The 18542-nt window shown below is 44.4% G+C and overlaps 1 protein-coding gene across 4 annotated transcripts; it reads left to right on the top strand.

Moving 5' to 3' along the window:
- The first annotated feature begins 733 nt into the window (after positions 1–733).
- phf1 (PHD finger protein 1) lies at positions 734–18224 on the top strand. Of its 4 annotated transcripts, XM_069537373.1 has the most exons (17): positions 747–873; positions 2214–2315; positions 2935–3013; positions 3148–3229; positions 3843–3929; positions 4805–4899; positions 5387–5535; positions 6060–6155; positions 8081–8149; positions 8729–8852; positions 9955–10022; positions 10860–10997; positions 12857–12935; positions 14260–14375; positions 14673–14759; positions 14983–15412; positions 16989–18224. In XM_069537373.1, the coding sequence occupies exons 3-17, from the start codon at positions 2936–2938 to the stop codon at positions 17085–17087; spliced, it is 1797 nt and encodes a 598-aa protein (XP_069393474.1). In that variant the 5' UTR covers positions 747–873; positions 2214–2315; position 2935; the 3' UTR covers positions 17088–18224. The 4 variants fall into 4 exon arrangements, with proteins under 4 accessions (XP_069393475.1, XP_019963267.2, XP_069393474.1 ...); XM_069537374.1 differs by lacking the exon at positions 2214–2315 and having other exon boundaries at positions 734–873; positions 10860–10991; XM_020107708.2 differs by lacking the exon at positions 2214–2315 and having other exon boundaries at positions 734–873.
- Positions 18225–18542: the final 318 nt, after the last annotated feature.

Genomic DNA, 18542 nt, shown 5'->3' with positions numbered 1-18542 from the left:
CTCTGTGGTGACTGTGCATCGACAAAGTAAATGAAGAACACAAAATACAGTATTCATGAAACATATCAAGTGCAGATGATTCCACACTGGACGTCAGGGATCAGCGAACAGATTCATGAGTTAGAAAATGATTTGAACTTCACCGTCACCACATCTCAGCCCAGCTGAGCACTGATGGGATGTAAAGGTGAGATAAAAGACATGACATATATCAAATAAAGGAAAATCTACTGGAGGAATAATTGGAGACTAATATTTGTGCACGTGTGAAAAGAGGCAATGTTTACATTAAAGTTTATTGAAGTCAAATTGAGTGGGATTGTGACCTTTTATAGCAAAGTAATGGTGACATATGACGTATGACCCTGAACTGTTGGAGACTCACCACACATATCATCACATATCACATCACATATCACATATATCATTTCATATCGCATATCATGTCATATATCATATATCATGTAACATATCTCATATTATATTACATCTCATATGTGATATTGCATATCATATCTCATATAATATATATCTTATATCACATATCACATCTTATATCACATATCATCAGATATATCTTATATCATCAGATATCATATCTCATATATCATATCCCATCATTCCCTTCTGTTGCTTCTGTCTGTCAGACTGACAGGCTGATTGCAGCACAGTGGTTGTGTAGTCCTTGTATTTGTACGCCGCCTACTGGTGGCAGCTGGAAATTGGCACTGTTGAACGTGCCAGGGGCCATTTTGAACCACACGGCGGTGTCAGCTCACTGTTGACTGGTGAGAGGAACGCGTGAGACACACAAACAAGAAGAGACACGTGAACTGTCCTGGACACAAGTGGATCTTCTGAACTCGTTAAACTGTGAGTTTAATGTAAATGTGCCAAATCCATCACGGTGATAATGAGCCAGTGAGTGTTGGAGCAGCTTCACTCTGAGGTCTGACTTTGTTTAAAGAACTTATTACATCATCTGGAACATATTACAGTGTGTGTTTTTGGTTTGTGTTTGACTGAGGCCAGAAGTTTGTTTGTGGTGAACGTGTTGTTGGACTGAAGTGGTGATGAGAGCCAGGCCTGTTCACCATCACACATCCCATCACATCCGGGATGTCCCGGGAGAGGTGGTGGCACATCTGTCCACTTTGCACCGGAGACGCTTCTCCAGACGTTTGCTTCTTAAGTACTTGTGCAGTGGATCGAGGATTCTGTAGGTTTTTTTTTGATGCACACTAGTGACATCATTGGACGTGTAAATGTGACGTGTTATTCCTGAGAGTCCACTTTGAATCTACATCCCTCCTTTAATTCTGCAAGAGTTAACAGGTGATGAAGAAACGTTTAAGCCACCGTTTGCTCAGGCGTCTCACTTATAAAACTTTGCCTCCCTGGGTTTCCCTCTAAACTCTGCTGCTCCCTCTTGTTACAGGCCAATTAATGAGGCGGCTAAACTCACTAATTGGCCACTTAATTGGCCCCTGCAGCTGCGCGCGCTGCTCCCACCGGCTCCTCCAGCACCATCCATCCCTCTCTCCATCCATCCATCTCTCCTCCTCTGTCCTCCTCTGTCCTCCTGCTCCCCAGACATCACAATCCCACCTTGTCACAACGATTTAGGGTCAGCTCCTGCAGACAGGCGGGCGGGGGGGGGGGGGATGTACAAGCTGCTCTGGCCGCGGATCCAGCCGTGCGCCCCGGCCGCCCTCCTCTCATCCTCCACCACCTCCATCACTATCTCCCTCCCACTCTATCTCCGTGTTTTATGTCTGCGTCACAACAAGTCGAGAGGCGAGAGGGAGAGGGGGGGAGAGAGAGAGAGAGAGAGAGAGAGAGGCAGGGATGATGGCGTCTCTGGCGGCTTGATGCTGCTGCGCTGACAAACCCGCTTTAATAGCATAGGTGTCGGCGGAGAGGCGGGGTGCTGCTGGTGAGGGGGGCGGGGGTGAGAGCCATAAGAGACGGGGACATGACGAAACAGCAGCGCGGAGGAGGACGGACAAACTAGGCTGAGAGACGGACGGACAGTCAGTCGCCTTTACCCCCTCCTCCTCCTCCTCCTCTTCCTCATCCTCATCCTCATCCTCCTCCTCCTCGCTGACGGCTTGACTGACACACACATGCACGCACGCACGCACGCTCGCACAGGCGCTTGGCACATACATGCACATCATTCACTTTTTTTTTTCCGGCTGCGCATCCTGGAGTAATTGGGCACCGGGAGCTCCACAGCAGAGGAGGGCATCGCATGTCCAGCCTGGCCGGGAATCAGTGTGACCCCCGACGGATAGGAGTTCTCCACTTGACAGGTACCCTTCACCCCTGGCACATTCTCATATACCTGGTTGCTTTTCACAAAAGGCTGCACATGCACTGTTATGCATCCTGCGTCTGTCTTGACTTGAGTGCATGTACTGGAACAAATGCTCAGCGTGCAGAGATAATGCCCCGCTCTGTCATTTCCATGCAGCTAATCAAGTTTTTAAGATGTTGGAGGAGAAAAAACCAGCAAAGTGCACGGCTGATGCTTCAAGTAGCCGCACACTCATCTTTGTTCATTCAATCAAACTGTATTGCAGCAGAGCCGTATGTCTGTGTGTGTGTGCGTGCGTTTGTGTTTCATGTGTGCAATAATCATTTGTCTTGCTCTCTGGTTGTGTACTCACTCTCATCTTTTACAGCGGTGGATACAGGCTGTCGCTATGGTCTAAAAAGAGGAGGAGGAGGAGGAGGTTGAGATTTTAACCCCTTTGCACCGAAGCCCGTCTGTCTGAGAGCCAGCCCGAACGCCGGGGCCATAAACCCCTCTGTCAGCAGCAGCAGCAAAGTATTCATCGAATAAATCGGATTTCCATTTCACATGAGCACCGCTCTCTCTCTCTCTCTCTCTTTCTCTCTCTCTCTCCCCCTCTCTGTCTCTCTCCTCAGGATGGGGGGAGTAAGTGAAGGAGATGATGTTTTGGCTCGATGGAGTGATGGACTACTGTACCTCGGCAATGTAAAAAGAGTAAGTGCATATATGGGAGCGAGTGTGTGACAGAGAGAGACTTTCTGTGAGTCGGAGAGCGTCTTCACCTGGATTTAAAGCGACTTCCATTTACTTTTGTCAATCATCCCGCTCACCTGCTCTCTCCCTCTCAGGTCGACGGCGTCAAGCAATGTTGCCTGGTGAGATTTGAGGACAACTCCGAGTTCTGGGTGCTGAGAAAGGACATTCACTCGTGTAAGTGGAACTCTCTTCCTCCCCCCCCCCTCCTCTCCCTCTCCCGTCAGCCAGAAGAGTAAATAGCTTCCTGTTGGGAGCACTTTGTGTTGCTTGTTGTTAAATAATGCTGCTGCTCTGGGGTTTCTGATCGGCTGAACTCACACCGAAGCTGAAACTTTACCCGAGCAGCTGCAGAAACACTTTTTCCAGATTCCCGCCCGCTCATGAGCTTCAAACTTTTAATTCTATGTTGCACCTTCTGAGGAGAGATTACTATCGTGTTCAAGGTTACGAGTTCGGGCCCCGAGTGTTCAGATGGGGCCACGTTCTGGTGTAATTGGTATATTAGAGTCTATTTATGAATTTATTAGACTAATGACTCCTCAGGGAAGTGGCACCCTCCCACTCCACCTAACATCAAGCAGGAAGTTAGATGCTTGTTGGGACCAGGCTGAATATCTGCCCATCAAATGAAGTGAAATCTGAAAGGGTGCAGGAGACACTGAAATCAATGAGGTGGCAAGGATGTGAATCAATATACATAAATTAATCCTGTTGACTGCTCTCTCTTTCTCTCTCTCTCTCTCTCTCTGTCTGTCTTCCTCCCTCTATCTTTCTGCGTTTGCCTCAGTTGCCGCTGGAGTGGAAGAAGTTTGCTGTATCTGTGACGCGCCGCCTCTTAAAGAACCCCTCATAAATTGTCTTAAATGTCGCCACGGTAAGGAAGCACGCCTCATCATGTGCTGTCAAGCGGTGGTTCTCCACCCGTTCCTGCACTGACCTTGAAGATTTGACATAGCGTGGTAAATAAGTGTTGCTCTTCTTTTAAAAAAAAAACAACCAATACAGAAAACCACATTTCATAAATGATAGATACGAGTTGTTGCACCTGGATCCTGACTAGAATGAAAACGAACAAGGAGGCGGTGGAAGTTTCTTTGTGGACTTTAAGGTGTTTTTACTCGGGCTTGTCACTGATTTAAAGATCATCTACACATACGTTTTAAAATACTTCTGCATGTTTGTGTCTCATCACAAAAACCTAATCATCTAATTAAGAATGAGCCTTAGACGTTCTCCTAAATCCAGTTTCAGTGCGTAGGTGCCATAAACTTGCATTTAAAGTGAGCATAGAGAAGTTTTCCCTTCGTTGGCAGGCCGTTCTAAAATCTGGTTTCTGGTTTCTCATGTGCCATTTTGCAGGAAAATAAGCAAAACGTGTTTCTGAGTGAGGGGGGGCTTCAACAGTGAGCCTGAATCATGATGAAATTAAATATCCTGATGTGCAAGATGGCAGAAGTTTTGCAGAACACGCTCAGCTCCTGGAAATGGCAGCAGAATTATGTCTCCACAGCTCTGTCAGGCGAACACGGCTGCTGTCAGTTTGTTTTGAGAAGGAAAAAAAAAAAAAAAAAGCAGACAAACATACTTCCTCGCTCCCGGGATGTAAATAGTAAAGTAAAGTATTTTGCATGTCGCTGAAACAAACCCAGCAGAGCACTAAAAACGTGGAGCCGCTCTGCCATTATTGTCACTCAGCCTGTCTGTGTGGTAAACACGAATTAAACGCTCTGCCTCCTCCTCCCATTACAGGTTATCATCCAGAGTGCCACACGCCAACCATCGAACCGGAAGCTGACAGCGACTCGTGGATATGTCGGCAATGTGTCTTTGCAGTCGCAACCAAGGTCAGACCTCGAATCTCCTCGTCTCACACTCTGGGGAGGAAAAAAAACAAAAAACCATTCAGTGTGTAGTATCGGAGAAATCCAGTCAAATATATCAAGCTTTGCTGTCACCACAGTGTTGTGTGCGGCAGGTAATGGGTTTATCTGCGGCAGGGGCACACTGACTCCCTCAGTATTGACTCCGATATTAGATGTTCTACATTGTGTCCAAGAAATCATGAGCAGTCAATAGTTAGGAGGCTGAAAAACTGCGATGGAGTTGATAGAAGTACATTTAAAGTCAATCAATCACATGTGCTCCAGTTCTGTAGATATGAGATGAGACCCGGTTAATTGTCAATCGCTCAATGTCCGTATCTCATTGTCCAGACGTCTGCCGCCTCGGTCACCGTCTCCCACCGCTGACCCACAATAAAATCAGACGAATGGTTTTATCCGCAGACGAAGGCGACCCGTCACTTTGTGCTCTCAAATTGTGTGTTTTCAGAGAGGCGGGGCCCTCAAGCGGGGACGCTTTGCCCGGCTCATGCAGTTTATGAAACTCCGACTCCCTTACCAGCTGTCGTCTCTGGACTGGGACCCGCAGCACCTGACCAATCAGCAGCAGTGCTACTGCTACTGTGCCGGACCTGGAGAGTGAGTGACACTGCAGAGGCCAGTTTGAGTCTGAATGTACCCTTCATGTGAGCTCTTTTTCTCTCGGAGCTCGACCTCATCCAGGTCAATGCCGTCGTTTGGATTATGTGTGAATTGCATGCGGCGAATCAGACGTGCGTCAGGCGGCATTAGCGGGATTTCTTAGTTTGTTTTGACTTTCATGGAATGATGCGTGAGCTGAGTCCATTCAGATTCCGTCAGAGGAGACGTCAGTCAAAAAGAAAAAGTGCATCAAATTGTCTTTTTAAAAAGTGTTGTTGCTGTTTTTCATACTTTCCTTCTTTGCATATGTTTTGCTCACGTTGGCAAACTCCTCACATCTGGCGTCTGAAGCGGAATCAGGCAAACTCCCATCTGCCACATCTGTACGAGCAGTCGGACCCTGTGGGAGTTTACACCTGCAGACGCATCACAGATGCAGGGTGGTCAGGTGACAGATGTTGGGCGCGTTCATTCATTCATCTGTTGTAAGTGTGGTCGGTGTTTTTCTCGTTGAATCGCAGGTGGAACCTGAAGATGCTGCAGTGCGGAGGCTGTGGTCAGTGGTTCCACGAGGCCTGTACACAGTGTCTAACAAAGCCATTACTGTATGGAGACAGGTGCGTGACCGAGCATCACTGTGGAAACTGCTCTTCTTCACATTCACGATTATAATTCTGACATTCTTTCTTTATAACAAACCTAAAAGTCTGGCTGGCATTTCGAGTTACATAAAAAAAAAAAAAAAAACTAGAATGACGCCTCCACAAAGGCCCTTTAAATTCAGTCACACAAATCTGCTTGATTATTTTCTTTGAGGTCCACGAATTATTCTGAGGGGAACGGATGAAAATGTAAAAGTAAAAAAAAAAGTTTATTTTGCAATGTCAAAGAAAATGAAACATTCCTGGATCTGCCTCTTTTGTCCCGATTCACACCAAAACTGTAATGAGTTTTTTCTTGGATGATTTCCCATCTTACCATCAAGTATCATAAAAATCTGTTCGGTGGTTTTTGTGTAATCGTGTTCAAATGGTAAATGTCCTGACAGTGTAAAAGTCAGGATCTAATATTTGATCTGTGTTTTCATGTGACTTCTCTGTTGACTTGGTTTAAATTGATCCGTTTCTTTCATATGTCGTTTATTTCTTTGTCGGGTACACACAGTTGTGCTTGTACTGTGTGTACTCCAGTTTCTGATTTACTAGTGGCAGCAAATAATGAGTATTTTTATTTGTTTTTTCAGTTCAGTTTATTTCATGAGCTGATTAATCATTTAGTCCATGAGATGTTATAAAATTAAAAAATATATATCATTTCTCAGAGTTGAAATTGAAAATCCAAACATTTTCAGGTTACAATTTTATACAAGTCGAGAAATACAACGTTTAAAGAACCGGAGCCGCTCAGCGTTTGGTATTTCTACTTCACGAATATGCCAATAATCAAAGCTGTCGATAATTAATTTCCTTTAGAGCTCACTCTGATCAGGATGATCGGTGGAAGACGTGTACATGACAGCTTCCCCTTGTTTAATTGGTTTAAGACTAAATGATTAGTGCTCATGTAAATGCACTCGCTGACTCGTCTTTCAAGGACAAGCTCTCCGCACACACTCGGAGCAGAGACGGGGACAAAGTTCTGGATGCGACGCTGGGGTGGATGCGCGGGTTGCTGATGGCGGTGCAGTTAGACGGGGCGGCATCTCGTGCGTGTAATAAAATGTACCCATCCATTAAGTTATTATTGTCATTAACCATCTGCGTTAGCTGACTGGGATTTACGCCCGCGCTGACACGGTGTTATTGCCGAACCTGTCTGAGGAGGAGGGGGGATTAGATGTAGATCGACAGCCGGGTAGAGCGAGGCCCGGACGGGTGCAACATCTGCCGAGCGTGTGATGGAGGAAGAGTGAAGACGGAGTTCACAGTTGGAATAGCAAACACGTAGCGCCGTCATACAGAGTCTGCACTTCATCTCTCCCAACGACCTTCTGCCAACACATGCATATAGGAGGACAGACGCACACGAGCCTCAGGGTCGCCCAGGACAGAATATTTTACCTCGGAGCAGATATACCTGTCCGTTCAGTTTCAGCTGATTTATGGTAACGTACACAGAGACGAGAGGGACATGTATGGATTCTTCAAGGGAGGTAAAATGGAAGAAGAACTTTGAGTGTTGAGGAAAGAACCAAGCGCCTTGTTTTTCCATTCGAGTGCTTGTGGGAGACGTCTCGGTCAAAGTACACACGACACATTTCCACCCGAAGCTTCAAGGAAATAGATTAAGTAGGTAATAAGTAGTTTTTGTGTAATCCCGCTAAAAGACAGACAAACAACCTCGATGGAGGTAAAACCAGCCAACATGGATGAAGACGGATAATATACTTGTTCAGGTCCAAACATTTTAAATATGCTTTGAAAGAAAGAATATATAATATACGAGAAACTGAAACTTTATGGAAACTTTTTTTTTTCAGTGTTACGACACCTGAGTGTGATTTTCTGTCTTTTTTTTTTTTTTCCTCCTTCTGCTGTTTCAGGTTTTATCAGTTCCAGTGCTCCGTGTGCACAAAGGGACCAGAGACCATCCAAAGACTACCCATGACCTGGTCAGTAACACCGGCAGCGACATCGTAACTTCAATAACTCATTTTATCCTGTCGTTATCAGGTGTTAAAACTTAAAACTCCTTTTTCACTATATTTCCATGTTTAGTTGGGTCTAAAAGTGCAGTGTAAAAATATAGTTAAACAATTGTTTTAGTTACTGAGATAGTTAGGCTGGTTTCAGACGTTCGCTCGACTCTGCAGAGCTCCGTACTTTCTCCGGAGCGTGAACGCAAAAATACAGAGCCTCCGCATTATCTGCTTACACCGACGAAGTTGCTGAGAGAGTTTGAGGCGATAAGAGCCGACGTCTGTGTGTTTGAAAGAAAGTCACGTGATGTTCGGCAGAGTTAACTCGTCACTTCTCGCTGCGTCGCGTGGAAGGAAAAGTCCGGGTAAAGTCTGCACCAAATTCTCCGGACTTGTCCCGCGGGTCTGAAAGTTCCTTTGCTCTGGATAAGGAAACAAGGATTTCTCAGATGTTGGAAATATGAAATATTCTAAAAAAAACAAATTGTGATATTTCTGTATTTTACCTGCTTCTGACGATCTGACCTCGTACCTTTCTCTCTTTAAACGCAGGGTGGACTTGGCTCACCTAGTTCTCTACCATCTCTCGCTGTGCTGCAAGAGGAAATACTTTGATTTTGACCATGAAATCCTGTCCTTCACCAACGAGAACTGGGACTCGTTGCTCCTAGGCGCGGTATTGATATTTCCCCGTTTAAGCACCATGATGAAATCGTGTGAAATGCCGGCAGCCTTTATGCATTTGAGTCATAAAGCCTATTAACCACTGTTAAAGTAAAATTTTATGTTAAATAAAAGTGTGACCTCTACATTAGCTCAAAGGGGAATTACTCATTAGCTTTGGTTTAATATTTCAACCATGTTTGATTAGTCTGAGTTGACTATTTCAACTGTTTGTCCAACGGCTGACGCTGTATTTCAATCCATTACCTTTTCTGTGGTGGAGTACAAGGTCCACTTAAAGTGAAGAAATATGAGCTTTCACGAATAAAATGATATTACAGAAATAAAGTTAGAGTTTTAATATCAGTAATACTTCAGTATAAGTTGCACAAATGATAAAATATGTCATCTTTTGGCCCATCAGCTCCACATTATCACCAGGATCAGGACTTTCAAAAGAGGAAATATACTTTTTGGATCCAGAAAAAAGATAATTAGTGTTTGGCTGATGGATGAGATGAAAATTCAGTTGAAGCTGGAACCTGGATCCACCCTCTGATCCGGATTCAAACCAGAATGATGATGGGGGTGTTTTTTTTTGTAATCCTGCGTAAACGAACAAACTCACACAGTAGAAGTCGACTGTTTGTCAAGAAACAATGAAATTGGTTGAAGATTTTGGATTAAATTTAGCAATTTTATTCACATAATCTAAGAATGTTCCATTATTATGACTCTGTCCACGCCAAAAGAAGGATTAAAGAGAAGTTCCCCTGGTTGAGACACTGTGACCGGTATTTGCAAACATTTTAATTTGGACACATCTTCAAACCGCAGTGCTGAGGCTCAGAGTTCTGATACCATCTGGTTCCGAGTCTGAAGTGGTTCCACAGAGAATAAACAGGAAGATAAAAGTAGAGGTGACATGAGGGGGGGGGGTTCTGTGTTCACATGACACGTCTCTCAGCCAAGCAGGTTCCAATATCAACGCTACATCTGTCAGGGACTGTGGGAGAAAATGATTGTATGCATTGGAGGTCTTTTCGTCTGATCGCTGTGCAAACATAGCTCTGATTTCTTTTTTTTTTTTTCTTTCACTCCCGTCTGTCCTCCAGCTCTCTGACACGCCGAAGCAGGACCGCTGTCACAATCTCCTCAACGCTCTGAACTCCCACAAGGACAGGTGAGTCCCCGCATACGATGAGGAGAATAAACGGCACACATGACTTGGATTGATGAATACAGGCGTCCTCTCAGGGCGTCATGTCGGACGTGCAGGTTGAAGTGAGCGAGGTGACGGTGAATAAAGAGATTACACCTGATGAAATGTGACTTTTATTGAAAGGACAAAAATCAAAGGTATTTAATCATGATAATGACTAAGAGGCTTTTAGTTTGCAAAGTTACGAAAACTGCTCATTTCTCCAAACCGCACCAAACTCCTCGATATCACTTCACTGAATCTGCCAGATTCTTTTCCACCGTCAGAACCCTCAGATTTGTTCTGCGGGGAAATCAGTGAAAATGTCAAAAAGGAAAACGCTTCAATCTTGTAATTATTAAAGGACGTGATCCATTACACATCCTTCCACCAAGTTCCGCGATAATCCGTCCAGTTTTTTTTGTGTGTAATCCTGCTAAATGTCAAATTTAAGACTGCGACCTTTGTGAAAGTATATTTTAATTATTTGGGGATTTTTATTTGGATCTGCACCAAATTCCATTTTCGGAGAAAAATCTGAGAAAAGTTTGAGACACTCCCCGTCTCGCAGAAAGTGAAACATGTTCCTGGATCCCTGACCCACAATGCATCTGTCCACCAAGTTCTGTGGAAATTGATTCTACTTTTAAAATGTACCTGAGGCTACTTTTTAATTTGGAGGAAAAATTTCTTTCAAAACTTTAAATTCTTTATTTATTGTGATGAAGAAGAAAAAAAACCCCCACACACACACACTCACGATGATAATTCTTTAAAGATGCTTCTTCTTTACGTGCTGTGGCTCTGATGTCGCCTCAGGTTCGTTTCCGGAAAGGAGATCAAGAAGAAGAAGTGTCTTTTTGGGCTCCAGGTCCGAGCCCCACCTCCGCTGACCTCCGATTCGTCTCCCCTTATCACAGAGCCACCTATCAACATCACACACCGCAGAAGGTCAGAGTAAGGACAGATTCTCTCCTTTCGGCTCTTATCTCCAGACCAGCTCTGGGTTTCCCACGGGGTGCAGACTTATTATGCATGAACAATTAACTCAGGAATCAAAGAACTTGCGATTTTCATTTGCCAGCAGAAGTATCTGTGTCTAAACATTCTTCTGAAAGAGCATTGCATTCCCCCGTGTGCTCACATGTGTGCGTCTGTGCGCGTGCACATGTGCGTACGCGTGTTTCTGCGGTTTGCACGTTTCATAGTCACACTTTTCATTTGGAATAATTCTCAGCACTTAGCTGCTGCTTATTCAGACAGAATCATAATGAAATCATTTGCAGTGGAGAGGTGTGTGGGTGGACGTGTAGCTGCAGTGGAGGTGGGAGCTTTAATGAAAACAATTTACACGTATTTTCATCTGAGTCGCAACAACCTGCAAGTTTCCAGTGACCAGGAACACACGCGGTGGATGGTTGACTGATCGTGAATTCAGGTTGTTAAGATAAAGAATAATCCCGTATTAGTCTCACATCGAGGAGAGCGTCGGTGAACAATACGATACATGAATACACTCGAAGGCCGAGACTAGTGACCCGTGTTAAACCAACACTGTCGTTATAATGAAATCACATTAATACCTGTTATTCAACAAAACTAGAGGGTGGACGCAGGTTTTTTTTTTAAACCTACTCAGAAAGGAGATTAACTTGTTTCTCGTTGCCGGTTCAGGAATTTGGAAAAAAGTAATATATAATATATAACTTGCAATTTAAACATGAGGAAATGTGGTCGACTGGAAGCAGAGCTGGTTGAAAGGTCTGACGGCAGCAAAGGATTAGAGTTACATTAGTTTAAAATAACTGGACATTAGTTTACAAAAACTACAAATGTCCTTCTGTGTTTAAATACTGTAAATGTTTTTGAAACAAATAAGTATTATGGATTTTATAAGCAGAGAATAAAAAGTACTTTATTAATTCACAAAGTAGAAACGTACTATTTATACATATGTTGTAATATTTGAAATATCAACATTAATATGTAGAACTAACATTAAAAGAGTCGACATTTGATTGTATTAACTTCATTATCTTTCCATCACACAGTTGCACATTTAATGACCGTATTTATACACATGTCACTAAATGTGCTGTCGTGCTCCAACGTCTTGGATCCTGCAGAGAATTGCAGAAGGAACATCACAGATCTAATGGGAAAATTGTAATTAAAAATCGTTTTTTACATTAGACACCACTTAAACTTTTCTTTAGAGTCGCCCTCGGACCCCAGCGTCAACTCTGTGCACCACATATCTCATAATGAAGTGGGGGGTGAAGGGCGGCGCGCGGTTTCCCGAACACACTGCAGCCTGTCGGAGTTTAAATCCTTCTGATCTTAATGACTCCATTGTCTCTCGCTCGGCGTCGCCCTCAAGACAAATATACTGTTTATTTAATTTCCTGCTCCTGGTGCCGCTCTAATTATAGCGTAATGATGAATTTATGTATGTTGTGTATTCCATGCAGCGTAGACATTTCGGCCTCCGGCGGGATTTTAGACCCCTTAAATCCCATTTTCATGAATAAGTCAGAAAGACAAGCTGCGAGGAACAAGTCGAGTTTCCACCGGAAACACGACGACAGGGACCCCGAGTGTTTCATGTTTATTTTGCTTCTTTTCACGCATTTCACTTTGACGATTTGTCTCCGACACAATCAAAGGGTTCTTCATCTCACTGCCCTCGTCTTGTTGTATTTTTTACGTCCCTCGGCGGACCTTCACAGGAGACACGCTAATAAACTACACCTGGCACTTTGGGACCGAATGTGTGTGTTCCTCTTTTAATTTATGTGTGTTGTTGTTCACTTCAGCCCGCTGTCACTGCCCTGCCAGAGGAGAGTCGGGGGGCCCGAGTCACGTAAATCAAAGCGTCGCATCATGGAGACACAGGTCAGTGCCTCTGTCTCCAGCTCAGGGGACGGGGTGGGGGTGGGGGTTGGGGGTTGGGGGTTGGGTCTGGGCCACAAAACCTCTGTGATTATATTTTTCCCTTGGTTCTTTTCTCTCATGCAGACAGGTAAACAGCTCTCTGTGATCCAAATAACCTGTCAGTCAGACGCCGTGATGAAGGTTCATTTCGCAGTCGAGCTCCGTCTGCGTTGTCTTTTAACACCCAGTGCAGCTCCGGCACCTCAGTGTTCTTCTGCTCTCTTTTGCTGTGTGTTGAACGCCTGCTGATGCTCTCATGGTTAGGGCAGAGTTGGCATGTGTGTGTGTGTGTGTGTGTGTGTGTGAGGTAAAAATATATAATTCAAATACGAACTTGGCTGCACAAAAACCCACCGGTGTATGTCATCAACATCTGCACATCGGCGGCGCGTTTATCACGATCATCAAACCCAATTCCCCCCGGGGTGGCTCACGCTGCAAACAGGCAGCATCACACGTGGCAGATACTATTTTTACCCAGCATTCTTAACCACGCTCATTGTGCTGCGTCCTCCCACACATCACTCTGATCCATGTGTGTGTGTGTGTGCACGTACAGTAATCCTGGAACAATACGCTCCAGAGAGAACTCGTTCTCACTCCGGCACATCCAGGCCGCATTGTGCCCCCTCTGATCGATGCTAATCTCCGTCCTTCTTGGAGGAGCAGGTTTGTTGTAGCGCGGGAAGGGGGGTGGGGGTGGAGTGAAAGTGAGATGGGAAGGAATGCTGATATGCGTAGTCTGGGATCACTTCCAAATGCACTTTGCAGTCGATTACAGTTTGGCCAGGTGGCGCTGGCACCTTGACAGTGCAGCATTGACAGAGCACATCCATTTAAAGGCACAGACACGGAGTGAGGCCGGTGAACGATGATCTGTGAACAGTATTTCTGTAGCTGCACTTTTCATGAGTCGTGAGAAGAAGGCGTGTCAGGAGGTGTCTCACTAACATGTCAGGTCCGTGTAACGTGCCATGCAGGTGATATGTCTGAGTAGAACATGTGTGTGATGAGCCTCAGGATGATGTCACTCGCGTCCATCGATGCCGACACGTTTGTCCGCCCCTACAGGAGCATTCCGTTAAAACTCTCACAGCTTACAAACAAAAGAAGTGAAGCACATATTAGTCGGATGTTCTTTGTCTGTAAATGTATATTTATCGTTCCGTGTGCATGATTAACTTCGTGCACCAGTGAGCACGGAGGTATCAGCGCTCGATTGACTCCTGTGATGATTTTGGCATCGAGACACAAGCTGGTCTCTGTGTTTGCCTCCTGTGCTCAGGCTTGTCCACCTCCGGTCGCTGCCAACCCCATCGAGCTGCTGCCATGTTGTCATGGTTACATGGGAGAGGCCAACCTTTACAACTCCAGGAAGTCCGAGGAGGAGCTTAACCTGAGGTAAGGACTCGTCGTGAGAAGCGTTGATGGGCCCGTGCTTGTTTGTTCAAGAGCGCCGCACATCTCTCGAGCAAACGACCGACTGAAAAGTCTCAATTTTTCAGACCACAACAGATCAACTCGATCAAAGCACGAGGACGCTTTACGATACTTTACAGGAAAACTTCAGGAGAAGTTGTGATGAAAGTTTAAAGTTTCATAGTAAACAACCTTGCATGGCTGGACAGAGGTTGGAAAACTGAACCTTGGACTCAGAAAACATGATCTGATTGTTGACTCTGTGCGTCTCGTCCTCAGCTCTCCTCCCAAACGGATGTACGGCCGCTACCACACCACCTACAATGGAAACACTGCACTCTCCAGGAGCCTCCATCACTACAACAGGTTTCTAATCATCGGTCCTCCTCATTCCCCGCAGGGCTGCTCCCTCTGCTCCACCAGCAACAGAATCACACACAAAAATATATTCGTTATTTAATTATGATCCTTTTCTCACCTGGTGTATTTAGAGTAGTTTATGTCGTTAAGGTTATTTTTCAGTTGTTGTGGTTTGCATCGTCATAATTCAAATCAATTTGACTGAGATGCTGTTCGTCTCTTTTCCCAGCATGGAGGACACCTGCAGGTTACCCCCCCCCTGCTTCCCTTACCCTCTCAATTCCAATGGCAGCCATCACCACCACCACCTCCACCAGCACCATCACAGCCACCAACACAACAGCAACAACCACCAACACCAGCACCAACCGGGGCAGAAGCCGCTGGAGCCCCTCATCCTGCGAGATTTGCCCCCTTACCAGGCCGGCATGGGCGGAGGCGGTGGCGTAGGTGGAGGAGGAGGAAGCGGAGGGGGTGGCGGTGGCGGCGGCGGCGGCGGTGGCGGAGGAGGAGGAGGAGGAGGAGGAGGTGGAGGGCTGGTGGGAGTCGGAGGAGGCGGGACAGTGGCCAGGAGCTGGGGTGGAGGGGAGGCGGTGAGGATCTTGGCGAGACGCGTGACGCCGGACGGGAAGGTTCAATACCTGGTGGAGTGGGAGAACGTGAGTTTGTACTGAGAGCAGACAGGAAAACGCAAGGACTGCGCTGCGGTTGCCACTGGAATACTGTGTGTGTGATACGTGGCAGTGTTTAAAGTACACACGAAACTAAAAGAAAAAAAGAAAAATCACAACACGTCGCAAAAAATCCAGGTTGCTCTCATAGCATCACCTCTGCTCTGCATCATTATAACCTCACTACTCGTTATAAATGTCCCTCTTTGCTAGTGTTTCTCTGATATTTGTACTGTTAACTTTGGAATATGCCTTTGCATTTATCATGTTTTACAGGAGTGAGGGGAAATATTTAAACCTCCAGAGGGTTTGTGAGATTACTGCTCTCTAGATACCACAACTAAACCAAGAGACAAAAAATAACATGCTGCCAATTTAAAGTTTCCCATGTTTTGAGAAGTCTGCTTGTTTGCTCTCTAATAAGATCCAGAGACAATTTAGATAAAGACAGGATGCGGGGACACAACTGTCTAAATGATGAAAAAAGATCATTCTTCCGCTGCCTCTAAAGTGGTAGAACTTTTCCGTGTAATTTGTCAAGGAGCCAAAAGTGTAAAAGTGAAAAGTTGTGGGTTCAATGCTGTGAGTGTCCTCGAGCTGTAGCTTCACATCATTCGCACGTTAGAAAGCAAATAAGCATATTTGGTAAAATGTGGAATTGTTTCTTTAAAATAAAAAGTGGAAAAGGAATTTTTTTCAAATCAAAATTTCTAATTCAATTTAATTTGTGGTACAAAAAGTTATTTTTCAATAATTTGCGAGTTCTTTTTTGCTTTTCCAGCGTAACGATCACTGCAGATTGTGTCGAGAGGATTATGATCGTTTTTAAATTCTGCTGTGGTGACAAAGAAATATTTGCAGCTTAGACGTCAAACAAAATTTCACTTTTTCAACCAAATTAAAGTCTAGAAATCAAAATATCTAAATAATCTGACATCAGCAAATGAGGACTCACGGGTATTTGAAATTAAAACATTAAATCCTTCATAATTATAAACCGAAGCCTGGCAGCGAACATCGGTGTCCGAGGGACATCGAAGCTAAACAACCACCGAACTCCCATCATCCTTCACTTCAGAAACGGCTCCTCAACAACCGCCTCACCTCCATCAGCTGATGGTTCCAGTTCTCGAGGAGTTCAGGAGAAAGTAGAAGTGATTATTGATCCGTCGATAAGCTCCTGAGGAAGCAGGAACCTTTTATTGTCCAGGACGAGGCGGAGCAACGCCGCCCGTCCTGTAGTCCTTCATGCCTTGCTCGAGGACACTGTGACAGTGGAGGTTTATGGGATTTCACGTAGATTCTCCGGGTGCTTTCAAATTCTCTGGAGGTTTTCACATTTCTTCTCATCGCAGTATGTTAATAAAAGATTGTATACACGTTATTACCAGTTTACTTATTTGCTAAGTTAGATTTTGTCATACATAATTTACATCTAGACTATTATACGTATTAGAAATAGGAGCCACCAGACGGCTTTTGTTTTATAGATAGAATTATATATTCACAATATATTGCTATGATGGAATAACTTTAATTTCATTTTTTTCACGTGGTTGCATAGTGCCTATATGGGTTGTGTACCTGCCAATCGCCCAATCGGACGACACATGACACGAGGCCACATTGCTCACAAGCGAGAGGATGGCTCTCCGTCAGTTAAAGGAGACATGTGATGCCTTTTCAGTTCTGAGAACGCTGCTCGGTACTTCCTGGGAATCGTGATGTCACAACGAGCGGCAGCAGCGAACAGTTGGAGGAAAGTGATCGGGGCGCGTAAACTTTTTTCTTAAAATTAAAAGCATGAGCACGATATGTCTCCTTTAACAGACACAACCACGTGGGTAAACGACGAGCCGTTATCACGTTGAGCCGAGTTTTTAAACGAGAACTGGACTGTGATCTAACTGTACATTCCAAACAAAAGAAATTTACTTTAAACGTTACCGAAACGTCATCAGAAGGGACTTTATTTTGAAAGGATGCGTGTTTTTTGAAGGTGCAGCCACTCTGCTGCTGCTGTTCAGTTTCCTGACGCAGGAAGTTCAATCCTGGGGTTCAGAGTTGCAGTGCAGGTGAAGAAGACGCTGACAGGCCCGACTCACTCCAACCCAGAGTCTCTTATTTTGAAGGTACAACATGAAAACGAGGCCTGGCGGATCATGTCCCCTCTTCTCGGGTTTTCTTTTTCTTTGTTACATCATTCTAGAAAAACTGTGGTGCAAGTTTCAGAGTTTATATTTTATACAGAGGTTTATTTCAGTGATCTGTCGGATAAAACTTACACCACTTATACATTTGTCAGTTTTATCTTGGAAGAAAGTTTGTGTTGTTGTTTTAGAAAAAGAAAAAGACGAGTGCAGCGTTTCAACTGTTCATCAGACCGATGCAGACCTCTCAGATTTGATTTCAACACAGTCCTCTCTGTTGAGCTCTCTCCTCAGTGACTGTTTGACAGTAGTTTATCAGGAAGGTCGGAACCTTTCCAGGCGATGGTGATGAATGTATCTGTGTGTTTTCTATGGTATGTCTATACCCGTCAAGTGCTTGTTATAGGTTGTACTCAAGGTGGAACTCAACCAGATTAGTTTGAAACTAAATAGGAGGAGGAGTTAAAGGACGTCCAGCATTGAGGAACAGACTTTTATTTTGGTGGAGAGGTATAGTCTTCTTTTCTTTCTTATTGGTAGTCAAGTCCAAGTTCACTTTGATGTATTTTTGGAGAAATTACGTTTGTACATGTATACTCTGCATTGACGCACCTAATATGTAACAGGAATAATAAAAAGGTTTCACCTCATATACAGTGTGGGTTTGTATTCTGTGCACACAGAGAAATGTAAGATAAGATAAGGTACAATAAGATAAGGGTACAATATGATACGCTAAGATACAATAAGATAAGGTATAATAAGATAAGGTACAATATGATACGCTAAGATACAATAAGAAAAGATACAATAAGATAAGGTATAATAAGATAAGGTACAATAAGATAAGGGTACAATATGATACGCTAAGATACAATAAGATAAGGTATAATAAGATAAGGGTACAATAAGATAAGATAAGGTACAATAAGATAAGGTACAATAAGATAAGATAAGGTCTAATAAGA

Source organism: Paralichthys olivaceus, chromosome 13 (assembly GCF_024713975.1).
Source record: "Paralichthys olivaceus isolate ysfri-2021 chromosome 13, ASM2471397v2, whole genome shotgun sequence".
In the NCBI taxonomy this organism is placed as follows: domain Eukaryota; kingdom Metazoa; phylum Chordata; class Actinopteri; order Pleuronectiformes; family Paralichthyidae; genus Paralichthys; species Paralichthys olivaceus.
Note: the sequence above shows the minus strand (reverse complement) of the source record. Positions and strands in the feature narration are given on the sequence as shown.